Source organism: Necator americanus, chromosome II (assembly GCF_031761385.1).
Source record: "Necator americanus strain Aroian chromosome II, whole genome shotgun sequence".
NCBI lineage: Eukaryota > Metazoa > Nematoda > Chromadorea > Rhabditida > Ancylostomatidae > Necator > Necator americanus.
This window is the reverse complement of record NC_087372.1, coordinates 37,852,082-37,874,914: the sequence shown is the minus strand read 5'-3', so window position 1 is coordinate 37,874,914 and position 22,833 is coordinate 37,852,082. Positions and strand designations below refer to the sequence as shown.

The following is a 22,833-nucleotide window of genomic DNA, read 5'->3' as shown; positions in this document are numbered from 1 at the left end:
AATAAAATTCGGCACCTAAGGAATAAAATTAGAAGAAATGAAGGAGTAATAATTATAGAAATTAAGGAAATGAAAATATAGGAATAAAATTAGATAAAAGGAGGAGAGGAAATTGGAAAATTATAAGCAAGTGAAATAAAATCTTTTTGTGCAGTTATATTGATCTACAAAAAACTTTATCTTCCATAGCTTTCCTACATGGAAACTATGGGGAATTTCCCAGGACGAGAAAAAACTCCTAGAAATCTCAGCATGATGGGAGGGAGCACGGTACAATTGCGTAAGCAGTTGCGCTGCGCTGAAAGCGCTGCAATGGAGCGTAGCGTAGGTCCCACTTCGACTGCAACCGCCATCTCCGCCGCGCTCGCATCGAGCGTAGCCGTTTACGCGCCACCGCCGTCGTGATTCATGTCGTTTTGATTATATATATACTCCTTTCTTTTTCACTAAGGATTCAGCGAATTTCACTTTTTCAGAGCCTAAATGGTTGTAGTCGAATGTGATTTTCCCGATCAAATGCCCTATTCGCCTAATAACGAATTTAAAAAAAGAGAAAAAGTGAACTTAGGATTGCTCCTTTTTATTGCGTGGATAAGAAGTTCAACCGGATCGTTCGATTTCAACCATTCAAGTTCCGGAGAAGGCAAACTACGAAAAAAAAAAACTTTAACCATGAACAAAAAATTACACCAGCGTCACCTGGGACAACTTAAGAACAAAAGCACTGAAATTTCGGGTAGGATTTCATCCACAGCTAGGAGGATCAGCCGAACGTTTCCCGCCAGTTTTTCGTTTTACTCCGTGTTGAATCCAAGGGTCCTGCCGCGCAAAGCTCAACTATGCCCGCATGTAGTACAACGGAGCGACGGCACAAGGTTCACGATTCCTTCAACGCATGCGGAATTATGGATTTTTCGTTCGAAGCGAGTTCCTTTTTTTACTTTCATACCTTTTTCTATTTTTTAACAGATTTTAAAGCATTAAACTTCCATTTTTAAAGAAATGCACGTGTTCTGTTGGTTTCTTTCTTGACAACGCCTATCGTAAAGTGTCTAACTTGGACTGTTTCGCTGACGCTGTTACCTCCCAATCCTCGATAAGTGTTAACATATATTTTTCCGAAAAATTCGCAAGAAATCCCAGTTTCCTTCTGCCAGGGAATGCGCTTGAAATTACGTCTGATGATTGTTGATATTGACGTGAGTTGGTGATCACGTTCGTCGCGGCCCCCAATTCTCCGCATCATCCCTCATACCAAGTGGTTTCTTCCCTCTTGAAACGCTCATATCGTTATTGTTGTTGATTGTTTTTTTATTGTTATTTTATGCTAGATACAGTTTTTTTTTCTTCGGAAAAGGATCGTATGAAGAGCTAGTGTTGGACAGCGCATTTCCGATCGAGTCGGCATTGAGCATAGGTTTGAGTTCCGGTCTTGAGTAAATATTTTTATGTTTTTTTTTTACATTTTAATCTTCTATTTTTGTCTAACCTTTTGATCATTCGTTTTAATCACTTAACTGCTTCAAAATTGTGTTTCTCATTCGTTTTTTTTTTGAGGGAGGAGGAGGTAAATTTGCGAGGTATTGTTTAATATGATTTTTTTTCCAAAATGCATTCTGCATCAGTAAGTGTTTAGTGTTTAAAAGATAGGATGCCACGAAATTGACAGTGTTGAGGTCCCTAGACGAATAAATAGGAGTAGTGGTGTAGTTCGCAACTATGAATACGTGAAATTTTCCCTAATAATCCAACAAGAAACATATGGGGCTGCATCGCTCCTCCCTACGATGCAACTTGTTACGTTCCCTACGATGCGATTAAACATGAGTTCCTTCCTCGTACTCATACCAGCTAATTTAACTGAACTGTGTGCAGCAGAATCTCTCCAACATGCAGCATCGCAGACACGTTGCGGATGTTGCTAATGTTCTACGACCGTAATAAGTTACATCGTCGGGGATACCAATGCAGCTAGGACTGTTTCACGCACTTTTTTCCGGATTAGTAGTGGTGTTGAGCATGAAGTCCTACGCCAATCTATTTGTGGTGAGATTTCAACATCGTCAACTCCGTGGTAAGTTGAAACAATACCTTCAGCAAAATGTGAAGCAAGCAAACAACTGACCAAGGAAGAAGGGAAAGAATCAGGAAAAGCATGGAAGAACCTACTCAACCCAGAGAAACAAGTCTCTGCTTATTCTCTTCCGGTACGTCAATTTCATTAGTTGATTTTTTTTAGCTTGTACTCATTTTTACTCGCGCTGGTTAGCATTATACATGCTTTTTTTTGCTTTTTATGAATATGATAGTAAGAGTATTGTTGGAGTAGGGCTTCTTAACTGTTTACCCTCAACCTTTTCACTGTCAATACTTTTGAATGATATAAATTCTTTCCTTTGCGTGATTATTTCCACCTTACAGCATTTGAATGACAAATTCTCTATGACTGATAATACCAGCTATGATCAAGAAAAGGAAAGCTTCCAAACTATATATATATATATATATATATATATATATCAGTTTATCAGCAATTTTGTTTTTTTTTCCACTTGTACTTTTGCGTTGCAAATGGTGTGTGCAAAAATACATTTGTTCAAAGAATCATTCTGATATGATATTAGAACATTTAATGATGGGCATGATTTGGACCATTTAATTTCCATCATCACAACAAGCTATCGATGGACAACCGAGATCACACCGCGTTTCTAATAAAGAAATGAGAGGAACGAAAGATTTGACAGATACTTCAGTCGATATTCCGCTAAAGATGCTAAAGAGCCGATACTTCTAAAATAACGGTTCAGAACACACCTCTTCTGAAAGGAAAGTTTCTGGACAGTAATTTTGGATTCTATTTGAGATATTCCTTTCCGAATACTATTCCAAGCACGGATCTTCATTAGACACTACTCGCTTTCGAGTATTTATAGTAGTATACTACAAAGTATACCACTATACTACAAAATTACAAGAGAGAAGAAACAATAAAACGTACTTTTGAGTTTTTTGCAAGTTCTGAACTGATGGAGCTTTGATTTTCAAGAAATAGAAGCAGAAAAGCAAATATTCTTGGCGAATACGGGATTTCAATACAAACATTATAGATTCACTCCATGATTGAGGAGGGAGAAAGAGTGAAAATGAGAGTAAAAAAAAACAAGCAGTGCCTCAGGAACATTTTCTTCCTAGAAAGCGATGGTACACATTTTTTAAGCGCAGAAGTTTTGGCTCCGAAGAGGAACCTAAACCTCGCTTAGCTTTCTGAGCTTCGGTGGGACCTCCTCGCGCTTCCGGGAACCTAGCGATTATATGGATTCATCCCTTATACGTGTGGAATGGATCTCGTGCAAAGCTCAGGAAATCTTCTGGTACCTATCACCTTCCTAGGCACGTTCGTGCACCTCAGGTATCGGCTAAAAGTGTGGATAAACACCTATAATGGACTGAGGTAAGGAGAATGAAGAATAGAACATCAGTCATCTCCCCGATTCGCTTAAAATCACACTAGGCATTAGATTTTTGCGATTCATTTCTAATCATGAGTGTCCGTTATCGTCTTTGGATTTTATTATGTATACGTTCTTCATCGTTTTATTTAATTTGTTGGTTTTGGTAAGCCTCCCTTCCCCTTATTTCTGCATTCGCTTTTCTACCACTTACTGCTACATAGTGATCGTGTGTTTCCGATTTTACAGTCTGTCCTGCGTCTCACTGTCGCATCTATGTTTTCGAAGAATCTACTGCGGACGTCGTGCGACACTCAGTTGGCAACGCTCACCTGCGAGAGGTTAAAAACGAATCCACGCTGAACGTAACCGCTCAAGCATTGTTGCACCACAGATCAAGGTTATACAACATGATGAAGACAACGACAAACTGTTCAATGGTCTTCGTTTCTCCATCTTCTTGTTTTTGTCCTTTTTCGATACGATAAGGGAATTTTTGGAACGTTTTGAATCACAGTGGACGTTTCACCGACGATGACAGAAAGAGTACTTCACTCAACGCAGAAGTTGTACTGGTGTGAAAGAACTTCCGACTACTCCGATGTGGCGGAAATTTCCTCTATGTATTCCTTAGTTATTTTCGCTTACAGTTCACCATCAACATGTTTTTCGTCCTGCTGACCATTAACTAACGCACAACAGTTGTGCAGATAAAATCGCGCTTGGTTTAGGGCTCCCGTCTTAATCAAGCGGGAGCGCGTCTCTTCTTCTGTAATGGGGCCCAACCACGGATGACGGATGCTGATATAGGTCCAAATGCTTGTTTGTATTGCATTTAAAACATTGTGGGATCATATTCTTATATCCTCGGTAGTATAGTGGTGAGTATCCGCGTCTGTCACATGCGAGACCCGGGTTCAATTCCCGGCCGGGGAGAATGTTTTGTTCCCTTCAGGCATTCAGTGACAGAAAACAGCAAATTTCAGCTGGTGTTCTCATTCCACCTCAATTCCATAGAGATGTTGATGGGTGGGTAATTACGGGTCCTCGGTAGTATAGTGGTGAGTATCCGCGTCTGTCACATGCGAGACCCGGGTTCAATTCCCGGCCGGGGAGAATGTTTTGTTCTCCTCAGACATTTAGTTACAGACGAATTTTAATGTTGAGTTGTCTTATTCAGCTTTGAAAGGAAATAACTTAGTCCCCACCTTCCCGCCAGCTGCAGCTTGAAGCAGTACGCGAAGAAAGTGGCAGCAAAGGAAGAAAGTACGCGGGATGCTGCAAGGCGGCGCGTACGTCAGTGCAAATAAAAGTGGATTCGACTATAGGAGGCCGTTTATCTAATTATCGGTTCGCAGGTAATGATGGAAAATCCAAGAGGAAGTGGCAATGCAAAAACTGAGAGGGAAACTCCGATGTGAAGCACACGTGGGTGGAAGGGAATTAATAGAACTGAAAATATTTTCCAGATGGGGAATATATGCAGTGTGATAGAAGAATTACTGACAGTAATCAAATCCGCTATGGAAGAATGGTTAGAATCATTAGATGCGCATTTCTCACCGTCTTAGATGTACGCCTGAACATCTAAGGCAGTGGGGATAAGCACAAGAACCGAGTTAGAAGAGGGCCCCACGTCTAAGGTGTCTAATACTGTGCACAATGCTATGCTGCACAAGGTCGTGCATTTCTGACTGCACTCTACAAGGCTACAGTTTATCTTAGAAGTATTCGTCGCTATTGAGAAACGTCCTTGGATTTTCTAAAAGGATCCGATGATTTTGTTCATAGTAATATTAGCAACTTCTACAGAAAAAAGAAAGAAGAGCGATTTTCGCCTATGCTTTTTGTTTCCACTTTAATTTCATTCAGTTCCTCAATTTGATTTCAAGGAGGATGAAAAAGTGAGACTGATATATCACTCAAAAAGAAAAAGGATTAGGGGATACATTTTGCATCCAAATATGTGGCGAACAACAACAGACGGCGGTACACCCGTCCCAATATGTAGGTACATTCTATAAGTATATAGATTTTTTCGTGTGACTACTTAAAAAAAAACGCTTATCTTAGGTTATGGTATTTATCATCACAGTTATTATATGGTGGAAAGTACTATTATTCACAGCGTTAAAAAAGTATACGCAACAATTTCACCAGTCCTTATTTTTTCAATCTTTCCTGTGCTGAATTATCGAATTTGCAATCTTTCTTGCATTTCGCGTTCACGGTTCCACTGGAGGTGGAACCTGTCATAATATGAAACCAATAAATTTCTTCAAGCATAATAGTAAAATTATGTCTGTGAAAAGTTCGAATATTTGCACAAACGATCGAATGAACACAGATGATTGGGGTCGATCTTGAAAGAAGTTGGGGTGAGTGAGAGAGAAGGAGAGAAAACGCCAGCGCTGGCGACCGCGAAGGTAACCACCGTCAGAAGATGCGTCGCGCGCTCGTTACTGATAGATGGTGCGCTTCGATGTTCAACTATTATTACAGCGAATCAGCAGGTTTCCTCCATATGATAATGATAGTCGAATTCGGAGAATCGCCTATGGTTTAGACGTAACTAGGAGTAGTTAACGATTTCGAAGAAAGACAATGTCACCTTCACTTTCTCCTTGTTTTCCTTGGAATCGTTACTCGTGGTTTGTGCCACAGATCGGTGTGTTGTTATTCTCTTCATTCGAAATGAGCGAAATTTCAACATGTTGATTGAAATCGATAATGTCTCACTATCGCAGACCGAAGTACAGTTTTTCTTTAATCGAAATCGCTCTGTGTTCTCCGCCCGCATTACCGCCCGGTAACTGTTCGAATGATAACTTCCAGTTCTGCAACTAATGTCTACACTTCAGTCACACCTTTTTTCGGATAGACTGTTGCTTTCTGCGCCGGAGAAGGCCAGCGTGAAGAAATCAGTGCAAGCAAAAGTGACTACGGACTCTGTTTAGGAACTGAAACTTGAGTGGAACACATAAATGGATTCATGAACTCTAAGATTGTTTCAGTAGATGTTCCTAGTTATATCTATACGAAGTTTCTAAACTGCCATACTTTTTCGTGTTACAGGAAGCAGTATACTTTTCCGTTCTTTTCATTACATACAATTGACTATCAAACTACAGTCACGAATAGGCTACATATTATGAGGTACCACTTTCTGTAAAGAAGATTTTGCGGGGAACTGTTCTCTGGAGGGGCGGGTGTAGTGTAGCGGTTAGAGGTTCCGCTTCCTGCACGATCGATCGGCGGTACGAGTCCGCTCTAGTGCTCACTAAGCCTTTCATCCCTCCATAGATTGGTGCTAAATCTGACTGGGAGGATAAAGACACTAACTCGACACATCGGCTAGCCACCGCAAGTCATTGTATAGGCCAGTTACACGTTTGTAAACCTCAAACGATTCTGAACTCAAGTAAACGTGGGGGCGCATCCCATGCGGACTGATTAACGTCAGACACATTCAACTTTATCCTTCAGTGGTTCCTTTCGATTTCTACCAAGTTACAGCTGTTAACTCGCTTCGCGCGTCTGATCACCTCCGCTGTCAGAACAGCAGTCGTTATGGTCCAGTATGAGTTCCTCGTCTTTAACAACTCCTCCAGTAGGTTGGTTCGACACTAATCAGTGTTATGGTCGGTTCAGAACGATCTGAAACTCGGTGCAGTTGCGTAGTCTGCCGAGCTCGAAGAAGTCCGGTGTAGCTAGCGCTTAGGATCGTGCGAAGGTCCGGACACCCTCGCTAGCTCCACTCATCGCTGCTGCGACCGGCGCTGTCGATATAGCGGTTGGAATCGAGGTGGTACCATCGCGTATTGCAGCAGTGAATGGTGGTACAAGGGGTCCTGCCCCGATCCTAACCGCTACGCTCCACTGCACCGCTTCGAGCGCATCCGCTTACGGAACTGCGCGGTGCTTCATGTCGCTTTTACTCTACTGTATGGTTTCGAGGAGCTATCAAGCGATTTGTAGTGCTCTACGGACTCCATCTGATGAGAATGATGAGAAATAATGAATAATAATAATAAATAATTGAATTCAAAGAAAAGGGAAGAAGATGGTGAACGTTCATTTTTCTTGTTTCCAAACCTACATTAGAATTAATTAATGATTTACAATTAGTGGCGAAAATCGCTTTTGGTCGAATTGACTTTAGAGCAAAGAATTTTATGTCCTAAATCAAAACCAACTGTGTACTTCAGTAATGAGGCTTTTGTGTAACATTAGTAGGATCATCGTTTAGCAGAATTGTCGTTAAACGACATTATTCCACAAAATTGAATGCTAATTTTGAAAGCAAATAATAGAAGTGTCAAGGCATTAGAGTTAAATAGCAGAAAATAAATAAATTAAAGAAAGTAATGGTTTTGCTTTTCTACTTTAAAGAAGATTTAAGGTAGTAGTAGAGTAGATGATTCAAAGAGTAAAACGCATCCAAGATGCAATTGAGGACATTCTTGCTAAGTAAACAGCAAATTACTCACATACACACAAATATCAGCACAAATAAAAAACGAACTCATCACGGAGCTACAAGGAAGAGACAAAGAGGCCGAAGCGAGGGAACCATCTCGAGAACAATTTGATAATATTTGCATGTTCGCTTATATGTGATCCTGTTTTTTCCAGTGTCATATAGTTACTAGTCTCCTAGGTGTCCCCTAATTCAGAATCTAGATGGCTCCATTTCTTTTTTTTCTGTCAGTTATGTAGTTTTTTAGCATATTCTTGCCGAAAAAGTTCCTTGTGAAAAATTAATATTATGCCGAAAATGGATAGAATTGCGCAATTTTTAGCTAAAACATGGAGCGAGGGCTGGAATCTTTTGAGAGAGAGGGAGACAGTCTTACAGAAAAACTCGCGAAAAAAGCAAAAAAAAAAAACGACGATGAATCGATCTGAAAATACCTATTTATCAGATAAATTTCCTCTATTCAGAATTCGGGTGATTTTGTAGCATAATCATAGTGACATAGCGAATGTCATCTTCTATCCGAAAATCTCAGGAATATCCTTTTTCCAACTCAATCACGAAACGTAATCTTTAAAATTTCGCGCTAGCAAGTTTGCGGAAGTGTTGCTTGTTGTCACCTCGCCTCAACGCTTCTCCTGTTCTGTCCATGAGATCGGGCGAGATCAGGATCTGGACCTATGACTCTGCGTCTTCCAATTAGAACTGATCGCTCTTGCTACATCGCTTATCACTGAAATTCTCCACGATTTTCGAGCGGCGCAAGCGGGTTGGCTAAGATCCGCCTAATGCTTGGTCATCTGGTATTGGCATTTCTTCAGAAATGACTCTATTTATATTTTTCATTTGGCTTGGAATAGATATAGCTATTATATTTCCAGCTAAATGTTTCTTCTTTACTTTCGAACTTAATTTTTGCGTTTTTCCTCCATCAATACCCTCCACTAAGTAATGCTCCCATCATTCTTTATCAGTGAATTTATATTTTTATTCCATTTATTTTGTAATAGTAATTACTAGGAAATCACTAGAAAGGAAAGGAATTTTCATAGATGCATAATGTCGTTAAATTATTTCACGTAGCGTAAGTTCTACCTTCTAGTCAAGAGAAGTGTTGAAATAACTTGATAACTTTTGCATTTATGGAAATTTTTGAGTTACTGCTTGAAAAATGTAAATGTAAGTATAATATGTTAGCACCCTTTTATGTGTTTTGTCTTCTTCATTTTTTTTTAAATGGAAAATTATAGCCGAGCTGCGAGGTGTCGCGTTTTGCGCGTGAGATTTGCATTTCTTGTTTGATTTTTCCCGTTCATTAATAAATTATCTGCAATGTTCGGATCTACATGTTATGTTCCACATTTTTAGTTGTGTCTTATATATTTTTATTTGTTTCATGGTACATTAATAAATCTTAAGACTAGTGCTATTCTTCTAGAGCACGTTCCCGTTATCTATTTTTGAAAAAAAGACTCGTTGAGTAGTTGAGTTATGGATGCAAGGTAAGTGCTTGTATTGCGTTTTTTTTAGGTATTCGGGTAATCAAGCGAACGAACTCTTCAAAAATATCACGTATTTGAAGGTTAAACCACTAAAAACTGCAAAATCGCCGATAATTGAATGTTTCGAGCATTACAGGAACTTCAATAATCGATTAGCTTGAACAGATATTCGAATAATTCGTAATCTGATCAGAATTCTGATGCAGATCATTGTGATCTATTTTAGAACAATATTTGGAAAAAAGTAAACGAGAACTTTCTTCTGTATAGTTGCAATAATAATTATGTAGCTCTGGTTCGTACTCGTGGCTAAAACGGCCTTGGAAGAAGCAGCAGGTGAGCTAATCACTAAGTATCTATAGAAAAACCGAATAGCAGCTCATTTCGAATCATTTTCGGGTAATACATTACTACTACGATCATCTATTATTTGTATAGGACTAGTTTCGTCTATTACGACAGGGTACACATCATTGCAGTAAGTTTATAATTATTTATTTCAACGATTTATTGGAAGATTTTTCTTTACAAAAGTCGGAAAACCTAAGCTGACAATAGCGAACGCCTGCAAGCTGTACTGTACAGGGTGTTTTATTCGTAATAACTTCTAGTATTCCTGGATGACACGTAATTTTTGAATTCAGCTATTTTCAAGACTTTTTTCTCTTCTAATTATTTCACATTTTGAAACTTTTCTGCTTGAGATTCACACAGTCGCTTTTGCATTTTTTTAGGATCGTTGTATCGGGTTCATCTTTTTTTTCCAAAAAGTTTACCGGCATTGTAGCCGCTGTACAATTGATCTACGGTTGTGTTGGTACATATGTTTATTTTTACTATTGCTTTTAGTTATAAGCAGAAAATTCGCTGAGTTTCGATATTTGACAGATTCAGGTGAATTTTTTTCGTAGAGAAAGCTTTTGTATCGAACTTCACTATAAAATTAATGTAATTTTTCATCTCTCGTCAAACCCTTTGAGACAAATCTGAAGAAAGACACCCATTAAACTAGTCATTTTGCCCCTATACACCTTATAGGAAACGAAGCAAAATAGAAATGCCTAATTTATGGAGAAATCAAAAAGAAAAGGGAAGAACTACATATATTTATTGGAGATATTGGAGCTACAGCAAGCGAATATTGAAGCTTATTAAATTCAGGAAAATTTGAAAGAAAAATTAATTTTCTTCTAGAGAAATATAAGTATAAGGAATCTAACACTTTTACTCCACTTTTACTCGCATATTTCTGTTTTCATGTAAACAAGACGTTGTTTTATTCTTGCTGGCGCATCATTTTTTTTTTACAGGATATTGGAATTTTTGTTATCGATGCAAAAAAAAAATTAGATAAATTCTTTTTTTCCTAAAGAAGTAGAATTAATCCAACGCTCGTACTCAGCATATTTGTATTTTCATGTAATAAGCAAGAACTATGCTTTATTCTCTAACTAACTCATTCTTTTTTTTCTCGACGGATATTAGAACCTCGACAAGTTCTTGGTATTGTACGAACCGTCGATCATCGAACGATTTTCTAGTTGCATTCGTATTATATTCCAGATCCATTCACGCACCTACGACGATTGGCTCAGCGATTTACGCGAAGTTCTTCGCCTCATCATCTACCTCTTCCATTCACCGTACCGGAATGATATGTCGGTCGTTAATCGCCTTTGCAGTCATTATTCATCAAATCTCGTCCGTAAGTGGATTTCTGGTTTTCAACGTTGCGAGTTTTCTCGAATTTTTCTCACTTTGAAACAAGTACACTTTTCGTTGGAAAAAATCTGAGAGTAACAGTAAATCCTGAATTATGAGGTTTATCTAAGTCTCTGCTTATTTAATTTCTCGTTTAAAAATTATGATTTTTTTCATGACAAAAATGATTTCCCTTTTTTTGTATGAATGTGGACGGCTTAATAGTTACGATGTAGTTTATGAATAATAAGTATAATATTTGAAAGTACAGGCCAATCTTTTGAATCCTTTGCGAAGGTGTTACATGATGAAATTTTTGAGTACTCAAAAGTTCATCTTTGAAGAATTTTGGAATATTTATGTGATCCAATATTTAAGAAGATGAAGATTCAGGGCTTGGATCGAGTATTCAAACATTCAAATATTTGAAAATTCAAGGATGAGCTTCAGGGTAGAACTATCCCTGAAAATTCACATGAATAGGTGAGCGAGCGTACAAAAACACTGGAGATTCGGTGGATGGTGCCTTGTGCTGCGCTATTTTAATAAGAATTTAAAAAATAATATAAAATAAACGCGACAAAATACAAGAAGTGTAGTAGAATATATAGTAAAAAAAGTAAGAAAATGTAATAGTAGGTATGCCTCCCAGGTTGCGAATGAAGGAGAATTCAGAAGAAGAAATCAAGAATAAAGAGGGTGGAATCTTGTTGCAGAGATCTAAGATTTGTTTACCTTGTGCCACTTAGTGTTTACTCTCAAGGTAGTAAGCCTGCGTTAAGGACTAACAACCTCTAGTAGGATGACTTTAACGGTCAAAAATTTGAGCGAAAAATCATCTGATCCTTTTACATCTTTGCATCATCCATGGAGTTTTTGTACTGTAGCTGGTTGTCAGAACTTGTATCTTGCCACAGATTTTTTTCTTCTTCAGCAGAATCTGGTAATCGTTGAAGGTCATCGACCGTCTAGAGTGATCAAGAGTCAACGACGACACAATATTTCTAAACGTGGTAACGTTTATTCATTTGTTTTTTCTTATTTTGTTAATTTCAGTACCTGATTTGTTCATCTTTAGAAGAGAATTTAAAAATCCATATTTTCCTACCAGAATAACATCTGCTGGTATATGTAACGTTCTATGTTTTAGCAAATGTTCACGACAGTGCAAAGGATGTGATCTACGCTCCTTTGGATGGTCAACGAGTGATCACAAAAGGAATATATTACGTGAATGGAAGATCCAAAACCGAAGATGAAAGTGCGAGTTTTTTTTTTCTTTTTTTTTTTCAATTGCAAGATAAGGGACTAAGAGAGGGCTCCACTGCGAATTCCAGTCTATGAATCCGTTCTGCTTAACGGTAGCGACAGTACTGATGGAATCGATCCATTCTTTGTTACTCGTCCACCTCACAGAACTACCGTAGCTGTGAAGTACAACATCCATGAATCTACGCCTCAACAGTCTATAAATAGTGTGGATGAAGTGGAGGAAGAAATTGACGGAGGCGAAGTAGAGCAGGTTAGATAAAATCCATTTTCGGGTCCCAGCTACTTAATTCATGAAAAAACCTTATTCAAAAACTCTAAAATTTCATTCTTTATTTATTATTATTCTTTACTTTATTCTAAAATTTTAATGAAAGCCGCTGTGCCAGAACGTTCATGACGGAGAATTTCGTCCTCGCGGTGAATATCACCTCTGTGGAGATATGTGTGTATGTGTTGCATAGTTTTCCTCGAAAAATTCGGACTTCTTAGTGGTGATGGGAATATGGGCGGCGTTTACGAGGCAATAACCAATAGCAGCCTCGTTTTCCTTTCCCCCAACTTGTTTTCTTGGATTTTTTCCCTTGGATTTTTCGTAAGTAACTCCTGAAATTATTTTGCAGATTCCATCCCAGGAATCTGCAAAGATAAAAGAATCATTTTCGAATCGCAGTAGACTATTTTAATTCACTGTATTATTCAGGAAAATCCAAGAGCCACTACAAGGTACCCACTTCGTCTGGTCACTATACCTCCTCGCTCGACCACCGCACTACCTCCTTTCAAACACGTCAGCGTACGTTCAATTTGAGCTCAAATACCATATTTTAAACTATTTTGTTTTTGTTTGTTTTGTATCGCTGCATTTTTTTTTTGGAAATTTGAAAGTTTTCACTTTTCTGAAGAATTTATCACGTATTTCAGCGACGAATCATTCAACGGAAGGAAGACAACATCTCCACGACGTTAGTGTATTCTTTTGAAATTGTCAGATTTTCTCCGAAAGACACCGACTTTTTTGAAAATTGGCTGAGACCTACATATATTTTACTATTCCAAATCTATCACTATAGCACCGAAATACGAAATTACTCAGTAGATTTTTACCGTTGTTTTTTTTAATCAAATAATCAATCAATTTTAATCAATTACTCAAATAGCTCCTAAAAATATTAATTAAATTTATTGAACTTTCTGGAAGCTTAAGAGTTTTTCATTCACTTTCGACAGCTCTTTTGTTCGATAAAATATCATAAATACGTGAACGAGAACCTTAATTCCGGTGGAAACAGCAAAAAAAAAGATAGTTTTAGAAAAGGAGTTGAGGATTTTGGATTATGTACTATTATGCATTAAGTAAGGGCGGGTGTATGGGAAGGTCGTTACGCACAATGATCGGAGGTTCGAATCCCCTAGTCTCACCAAGCCTCATCTCTCCGGGGTCGATAAATTGGTACCAGACTTCTCGGGAGGATAAAAACACTGACTTGACACATCGGCTGGCCCCGCAAGTCATTGTATAGGCCAGTTACACGTTCGTAAACCACAAACGATTCTGAATTGAAGTGAACGTGGGGGCGCATCCCAAGCGGATTGATTAACGCCAGAAACTTTATCCTTTATCCTTTATGCATTAAGTAATTAATCAAGTTACTGTGTCTGAAAGGTCCTCTAAAGGCTCATTACAGTGCGGGGTGTATCGAATAGTAAATGCCTAAACGACTTTATAGTTCGATACTTTAATTTCTTGTAATTTCTGTAAATTTAATTTCTTCTGTAATTTCAATACATCAATACTCTTTAAAAAAAACCAACGTCTGAAGAAAAATTCCTCATCATAAACTCTTTTATGCAGACACGAAGTGAATGTGGTCCCATAATGACTCCCAAAATGCTATTTTAAATCTTTCTATGACCCTTATTAAAATTTATTCATACCTCTCAGATTATCAATGGTTTTAAAATTTTCCTAGCACTTTTTTCAGATAGTCATTGCACCGCTGCACTAAATAGATTAAACGTCTGGCTCACAGAAAGCTACAGACAGATTTTAAACGCCATCACTTATAATCTTAAATTTTATTTATTAACTTCCATAATGTATTTTTCCACAGTTCCATAGTTTAAACGTAAGAATGCCGTTAGCTTGGAGCGTTGCCAACGGGTTCCACATGGGACAGGGTGTCTTTGCGTTAGATGGACCTCGTTACAGTATTACAGATTTTTCTCGTTACTATTTGCACTGTTGTTTTTTTTTAGTTATGGAGTAATTTCAAAAAAAATCACAATGTTATACTTTACCTTTACAGGACAACCGATTCATACGCATCCCAAGGTGTAAGGTTTCCGGTCGAATCATTTCAGATACCATCGAATACGTTGGTACCAGGTTTGTGAACTAATATTTCTGTAGTAAAAAAAAGTGTCTCAGAATAATTAGTTTTCAAAGTTGTAAGTTTTCTAAGCAGCACGAAAATTATTTGAAAAATTGGATTTATGTTTTCTTGTTTTTGCGTGAAATTCATGAAACTTTATTTACGGCCTGACGTTTCGACAACCTGGTCTTTGTCAAAAGTCTGGAAATGGTTCGAGGTTTTTGATGCTACCCATATCCCATGAAACTCTTACTCTCTCCTTGCCAAGTCCGTTGTCGTTCTAAGTATGCCCTACGTAAAAATTCCAATTAGGAAAACATCTCCTAACAGGAGAACAAAATCATCAGTTTCATCGACTGACGGGGCTGGTGAACCAACGCGTTCTTACAGAGTGTGAAATCCAAATCGAATGAGATCTAGATACTATGCAATATCCTTAAGTAATGGTGTCCATGCAGGGTTAAGAAGATTTCGTTGGCAAAACAAGAAAACATAAATCCGGTTCAAAATCCCGAGACTTCAATACGAGAAGACTTGGAGCATAGGTGCGATAGAGAAAAGCCGGAGCCTTCTCAGGTGAAGAGGGTCCAGCTCATGGGGTGCAACGCAAGCGATGAGGGTCCATTCGCCAACCGTCAAAAAGTGAAGGGGTCGGACCACCGGCTCCAACTATCGCACCTGTAGGAAGACAAGGAAATTATTTGAAGAACTACTTCTATGGCTCTCTTCTTATTCTTATGCTTTCCAGTCACGTTGAATCCAAATCCAAATCTTTCACCTCCACCACCGAACCCGTTTCTACCTATTATGCCGGTCAGAGGTATGTATATTCCCTAAACTTTAACCCAAATTTTCCAATAGCTACGTTTTTATTATCGTTAAGAGCTGAACATCACCTATCCGTTCCTGCCAATAGGAAGAAGTAACCCAATGCCACCTTATTCTCCACCTATGCTGGTTATTCCTTCTGTGATACTAAGTTTTCCGTTTATAGTTGATTAGAGAATTTGAAATCAAAGCACTTTCTAACATAATTTTCCAGATCTCTCCTGCTGTGCCTCCATTTGGCAATGGTAACCTCATCCATAGGGTCGGTTCTTTTTGCTTTTTCTTTTTTTTCGGTAAAATTTTGATCGGAACAGCAAAGAATTAGACAGTGGAGGAGCGAGAAACACACTAATTCTGGATTATTCTTTCAGTCTTCACTCCGACAAGGTTCGTATGTTCGAGGAAGAGAAGTGCCCGCTATACCGCTTCCATCCACACCAGGTCTTGTTATTACCTATACTTGACGAAATTTTTCTGTTAATCAATTGTTTGCGAGTTTTTTGTGATCTGCTGCCATCACTTTTATCAATATCAATTGTACCTTTTATCTTCACAATCCATAAAATAATTTTAGCGCTTAAAAACAATGAAGAATTTTTTTTTCAAGTCCTTTTGCGAGATCTTATCAAAGATTAGTAGTAATCAAAAAGTTATTAAAGAAAAAGGATCATCTCATTCTTCGTTGCAACCGCTGTTTGAATTCGAACTTGGAAAATTCGACGAAAAAAAAAACAGACTCTAGTCTTGCAGCTACCCGTCATTTGTACGATGCAAAGAGCTTTGAAATGACGCTTCTTTTCCAAATATTGTACTTTCGGTTGCGACAATGGGGTGTGAGTGGTGTAAAGGACTGTATAAATTTTCATAAAAGATGTAGTTGCTAATCGAAAAACTTTCCCTTTTGACTGGTCCCAGAAATTAGAATTACTGTAAAATTTCACCATTTTTTTTTTCACGTTTTTTTTTTTTTTTTTTTTTTTTTTTTTTTTTTTTATTAAATTTTTTTTTTAATTCACCATTTTTTACCAGAATTACTGTACTTAATCATACGGATTTGTTTTCGAATGTATCTATTTTTTATGTTCTCTTTTTTCGAAAAAAAATTCTTTGATGGTTCCAATCCGCTCTGATGCTAACCAAGTGTCTTATCCTTCCGGCGCTGACAATTTGGTACCAAATTTGTTTGGGAGGATAAAAGCACTGACTTGACACATCGCCCCCTCCCGCTTAAGTCTCAAAAGATTCTGAATTGAAACGCAGTGGCACATCCCAAGCGAATTGATGAAAGCCAGACAAAGACAATTTATCCTTTTTTCACCCCCGAAGACCGATCCTCCTTTTAGTGGTTCCCTCTCCAAGAGAAATTCTTCTACCACCACTAGCATTCATGTATTTTGAAGTGCAATTTCAAATAAAGTGCCTATGAACGGTCTGCTTGAGGAATAAAACCGGTTCAGGAAAAGGAAAAGAATAAGGACAGAATGAACCATTTGAATGTGTCCAATTCCAGTCTTCATTATTCGTTTTGTTGAGTTTTTAGGTGTTGTTTGTTTATTCGTTTGCTTTGTTTGTTTTATTTTATTATTTTTACGTTTTTTCTATTTATTTGTTTACATCAAAATTTCGTAATTTTTTTCCATTAATTATAACTTAGTTTGACGGTGAAATTGGCGAGGTTCCGCAGGATTTTCATCTTTTTCCATTTAATCTACAGGTAATCCTACTGTATAGCTGTTCCCCGAAATTGAACATTGGTCGCCTTAAGGATTAGTTGTCCGTCGGTCGTCCTTGATGCCATTTTGTGTGAACAACCTAACGCCCGTTCGCATCGTGAAGCGTTTTAATAGCTTTCTAGCGTCGTAAAATCTTGTAGTAATGACGTTATTTGGGGGACGCCATGAGATTTGAGCAGTATTTGAAGTTCAAGCGCCCTTATGTGGTGCTAAGATGTGCACGGGGGTCAAATATTGTGTACTATAAGCCATTCCATCCTTTTTTTTTCTGGAATTATCTCCAATTTTTTCAGCTCTCGTCTCAGGAAGCGCTTACGTCAGAACAGAAAACGAACAGGTGGGAGAGAATTACCTTACTATACACGCCTTTTTAGGAGCTTGTCTTTTTCCCTTTGGATTGGAAAAAGTTTTCACGCTATGATTTAGTACCCTTATTCCGACTTTTTAATCGATGGAGGATCAAGATCCGAGACGTCTGCAGTTGCGGTTGCAAAGCCTCACGTGGCCAAGCATATCCGGCCACGGTAAGTTTTTATTCGCCGAAGATTACGGTAGTTCCCCCTCATTAACACTATTTTTATTATTATCACATCATAATTACTACTATTATTATTAGTATTGATATTATTATTGTCGCTATTATTTCTATCAATATTTTCATATTATCATTAGTATTATTACTAGTGTTATTATTATTATTATTATTATTACTAGTGTTATTATTATTATTATTATTATCACTAGTGTTATTATTATTATTATTATTATTATTATTATTATTATTATTATTATTATTATTATTATTATTATTATTGCTGCAAATACTGTCACTATTATTGCTATTATTATTATTAATTATTGGGATGTCGGCATGGGACCTTTATTATTTTTTCTATCTCCGTAAATATAAAAGTTCCTGACAACCCTATGTAGGTCCCTTGAATTTCTGCGCGTCCTAGAAGTAGGACCAACACAGCGAGAGTTTTTCCTCCCGCATGGGCGGCTGCCATAACTCACAATTGTCTGCAACCTTGAGAAATGTTTTTTTTTTTTTTCGAAAAAGTGTTCGAACTAATAGTTCCCGCTAAATTCGGTAAGTTTGCATAGCATCGTCGCCAACCTTGTCAATCTTTCCCCCATCATTTCTTCATCGTTCGCTAAAATCACATTTTATTTTATGGTTTGAGAATAGCTTTTAAAACCGGCTTCAAATCCCATTATGTATGCGTATCGAGTGCGGACTTCTGGTAGTTGGGCAAATTTCGTGAATGGTTGCGCGGCTACAATATAATATTTAAGGAAAAAAAAGAGAAAGACGGAAAATCCCTGGATCTCTCGTCCCTGGAAATAAAGGAAAATCCCTCTTCCCTGAAAAAAAAACTGTTTTGGGTTCAGATCATATTTGTGAATTTGTGGGTCGCAATTATTACAGACTAATCAGTTAATTTTTATGAACGGAGCCTACCAGTGGGTTTCTCGGACCATAATGATTATGAGAACCTTTTTTCACTGACTTTTGCATCAATAATGTGACACCAATGAGGAATCCTCGAATAGATGTAGGAAATTTCATCCGAACCAGGTTCCCCCCAACCACCCCCGACATCCCTCCTAAACCATGGAATGTGTTAATAAGATGAACGTTTGGCCGAGGTGACCAGTTCTTAAGTGCAAATGTACTATAGGTGACGATTATACATCCATTTGCAAACGCTATATAATTTCGATTCGTCTCAGATCGATCAGCGGTCCATACCGAGAACATCGTGACGAACAAAACTCGTCCGAACAACTCCGCCTATTCGCCAGGAATCATCCGAATATCGTCAAATCTATGACGAAAAAGACATTTGTGAAAGAGAACCTATTAATTCTGCCAAAGGTGAGACTGAGAATTATTTTTAGGGTATAAAATGCATACGAATGAAATATTACATGTACTTAGGTCGCTGTGGAAACAAGTTCATTTTTATTTATTTATGACGACCTTTTCTGAGACTGGCTCTAAATTATGCTCTTTTTATTTTTCTGCACGTAAAGAATTCATTCGCTGCAGGTTGTGTACGAGTTTGCACTCTTCTCTTACAACGTAAAAGTACTGAAAGAAAAGTGTGAATGTAAAGTAGTCTTCAATACACAGTATACATGAAATAAAGGGGATTAGGGAAAAAGAAAAACCTGGGATTTTTCTCCGAAAAGCACGAGGAAGAGAACGCGCACGAAATTTAGATGGTGTAAACTCTGAGAGGACCATTCCACGATCGAGAAACCATTCTATTTTCCTTCATGGAAACTCTTCAGTGAATACCGTACGCTGTCATTAGAGCTACTATTCTATTTTAGTTCGTGATAGTGGTCATGTCAGCACTTCCACTTTCAAAAAAAATCTGCTGATAAGAAGTAGTTTTTGCTTGTATTTTTTTTTGGTAAACTTCTACTACGTTCCATTAAGCTGCCCAGCTTTTTTTTTTTGGAAACTTCAAAAATCAATCGCTACTTAAAAAAGCTTTAATGGGTGCCTAAGGCGACTGGTCGTTATAGTTTTCATTGTCATTTTTCTTGGGAGTGGAAGTATTTACTTTTAAAAATTTTAGAAAAAAAACCTACATATGACGTTTTCGTGGAGGTAGGAAAGTGTATTTAAAAAATAGAGATCAAAACGGGCGCAGTGTTATCTGATAGCTGAAGATATTTGTTCTTGTGATTTTGATTGTTTTATTGAATATGGAAATATTGGATTATTCTGTTTTAATGTGACTTTATTATTATTTTTGTCTTAGAAAAACGGGAAAAAACCAGAATTTAATATAAATTGAAACTAAATGTATTTTTTTTAATCTAAGATCATTTTCCTTTATTATTTCGATGTTACTTCATCTTTTGGGTGGACTCTACTGCATTTCTTTTTTTTTACTGAACCCATATAAGACAGAATATGATACTTTGTTTATAACATTTTAGCACTTGAAAAATAAAAAAAATACCTTTTTTAAAACAATTTTCTAACGTAAATTATATTTTCTTTCGTTCTTTGTAAAGCTTTTCTACTTTTTTGGTCGTCTTTCAGTGCGAACTTATCGTCGCTTCTTTCGATGTTTTTTTTTCTTCTCCGGGGGAATTGGAAAAAAAATCACATTATTTACAAAGTACAAAGTACAAAGTGACGCAAAATGTAAAAAGGCGTGGAGGGAAGCGTGAGTCAAGATCATGTTCTTAAAATGTTCCTGAAAAACAGCACAGCGAAAAGTAACGATTTGGAGAAATAATGTTCATGGATTTGCAGTAACTTTCTTTGTTATCAAAAAAAATTTGGGAGAAAAATGGGCTTCCCATTACAATTACACAATTGAGCAGCTTCGTGGTCAGTTTTCGAGGTCAAAACCTTCAATTTTGGAGCTTGGAAGCGAATAGCGGGTAATATTTTCAAAAATAGCTTCTTATCCCCAGTTTTGGCGGCCCCATCTTCTCGATTGACTGAAAAAAATGCCCGTTTTGTCCACCTGATGTTCTAATTTAATCCACTTAAAGAAAAATAATAATCAGTAAAATTGAAAAGTTAGTGCTAGGAATTCTTGTGTGAAGAATTCTTCGTTGAATGGTCTACAACATTTTCAAAACAGTTTTTATTCCGATGTGTGTATTTTCAAATTTAAGGAGACGCTCATGACTCATTACTCGACCTAATAATTCAGTTTTCTCGTTGCTTTCCATAGTACCCGGGAAGAGCGAAGTTCAATTAAAAAATTATTTTAGAAAATGGCTCTGCAGCGTTCTCAAATTGCCAGATCTTCCTTTTATTCGTCTATTCTTTATGTCTTTTTGCTTGAATTTTTGAAGAATTGGATGTACAAGTAATTTTTTTTTTTTTTTGAAAACTCTTCAAAGATTCAAGTCCACAAGCAAAGTGACGATCACTTCTACCCTACATTCCTTTTGTTCTGGCAGTTTTTTTTTCCTCTGAAAGAAAAGTAGCTTCAATCTTATAGTTGGTTGGAAAAAAAACTGCCCTTACGTTTTTTTCTTGAAACAAGAACGTTCTGAGAAAAGAGATCCTATCTCGTTTTGAACCTGTTCCAGTGCAATTAAATTAACTGTTTGCATTGTTTTCTTTAAAGTCAGGTTTTGCACCACAAAATTTCTTGTTTTTTTTTTGTTTTTCTTTAAATCTTCTCGTATTTCAGTCCTATAACGTTGTTGGCCAGATCCCGACGTCATCGAGGGCGCGAACAACACTGACACCGAACGAGAAATTGGATTTATGTTGCCGTAAACGTCGTGTGAGCCCTGGATGTCAGGCAATGTGCAATTTTGAGGCCCTTAATGATAAAACGGTGAGTCCCACGATTAACGTTCATCCCAGCATGCTCTTACCCTTGTGACTAACATTCACGTAAACACAAATGTATGACACGTTCGTCGTGCAGATGCAAATGCATGCTGATTCAACTGGTTTGTAACTATTATAGGTGTGCACTATGAAGGTTGTCCAAACATGTGTCGTTAGTAGCGTCGTGATAAGCTTTTTCGAGGTCACAGTCGTAGATATGACTGAGATAAAAAGCTGTAGAAACTTTGGTCAACGCACTTGAACAAATATAACGTTAGTATCGCACTTTTGCATGCGCATGAATGTCTGCATATGAAAGAAAAAATAGTTGTAAAAAAGTAGTTATAAAATATATATATATAGTATAAATATAGTAGTATAGATTTTAAATAGTATAGATATTGATATAATGTAGTATTGATATTTTTTAGTAAATGTAGTATAAATATAATATTAAAAAAAACCATACAAAAAATATTTGTTTATTTATTTATCTTTTTATTTATTCACATACATTAATGGTGCACCAGAAAAGAAAGATTTTAGAAAAATGGAACACACTTTGCCTGGGTCAGAGAATCTTACGAACAAAAAGAAAAATTTACAAACTTTACTAAAATGGGAACCAAAATAAAACACCTGGGATTTACCTGGATTTTTGTTCCATCACCTACACCCCAGGGATGTATACATGTAGCACTAGGATTACGTTGGACTCTGGACTCAGAGTGTTCTGTGATTGCGTCACCATCTCAAGTGAATATTTTAAAAAAAATTAAAAATCTAAAAAATTTGATTTTGTTGTTTCGTTAGTGTATGTACAACCTAACAGTACATAGTCAACAAAGGTTACGGTCCATGTGAATGACGTAGGTGCTTCTGTAGGTAATGATCTCCGACGTACATAAGTTAAGGAACTATGTACCGTGACCTGGTAAAATTCTCCATTATTTCCTTGTCTTCCTGGCCCTGAATGCTAAGACCGAATCTATTTTCAATTTGAGGTGAAAATTGATCCTGTCTAAGCGATAAAATTATGTAGAACAAGAGTTCCGCTCTTCGTCCCCGGAAAGCATTGGAAAGCTGTCAATTTATTTCCTTGAATACCTTTTTTCTGATCTTTTTTCCGTTAAAATTGTTGCTATGTTACAGTAATGTAGTGGTATAGT

General features: G+C 37.3%; 1 protein-coding gene across 2 annotated transcripts; it reads left to right on the top strand.

Annotated features, from left to right (window-relative positions):
* Positions 1-839: 839 nt before the first annotated feature.
* RB195_020708 (uncharacterized protein) lies at positions 840-21,794 on the top strand (the record flags this gene model as incomplete). Of its 2 annotated transcripts, XM_064189124.1 has the most annotated exons (19): positions 840-923; positions 1,001-1,078; positions 2,179-2,207; positions 10,995-11,136; positions 12,067-12,145; positions 12,283-12,393; positions 12,470-12,654; positions 13,105-13,197; positions 13,326-13,366; positions 14,711-14,790; positions 15,525-15,596; positions 15,660-15,733; positions 15,819-15,866; positions 15,976-16,045; positions 17,631-17,674; positions 17,764-17,861; positions 19,075-19,219; positions 21,519-21,668; positions 21,762-21,794. In XM_064189124.1, 19 exons carry the CDS (start codon positions 840-842, stop codon positions 21,792-21,794), a joined length of 1,656 nt encoding a protein of 551 aa, XP_064045004.1. The 2 variants fall into 2 exon arrangements, with proteins under 2 accessions (XP_064045004.1, XP_064045005.1); XM_064189123.1 differs by lacking the exons at positions 840-923; positions 1,001-1,078; positions 2,179-2,207 and having other exon boundaries at positions 11,083-11,136.
* Positions 21,795-22,833: the final 1,039 nt, after the last annotated feature.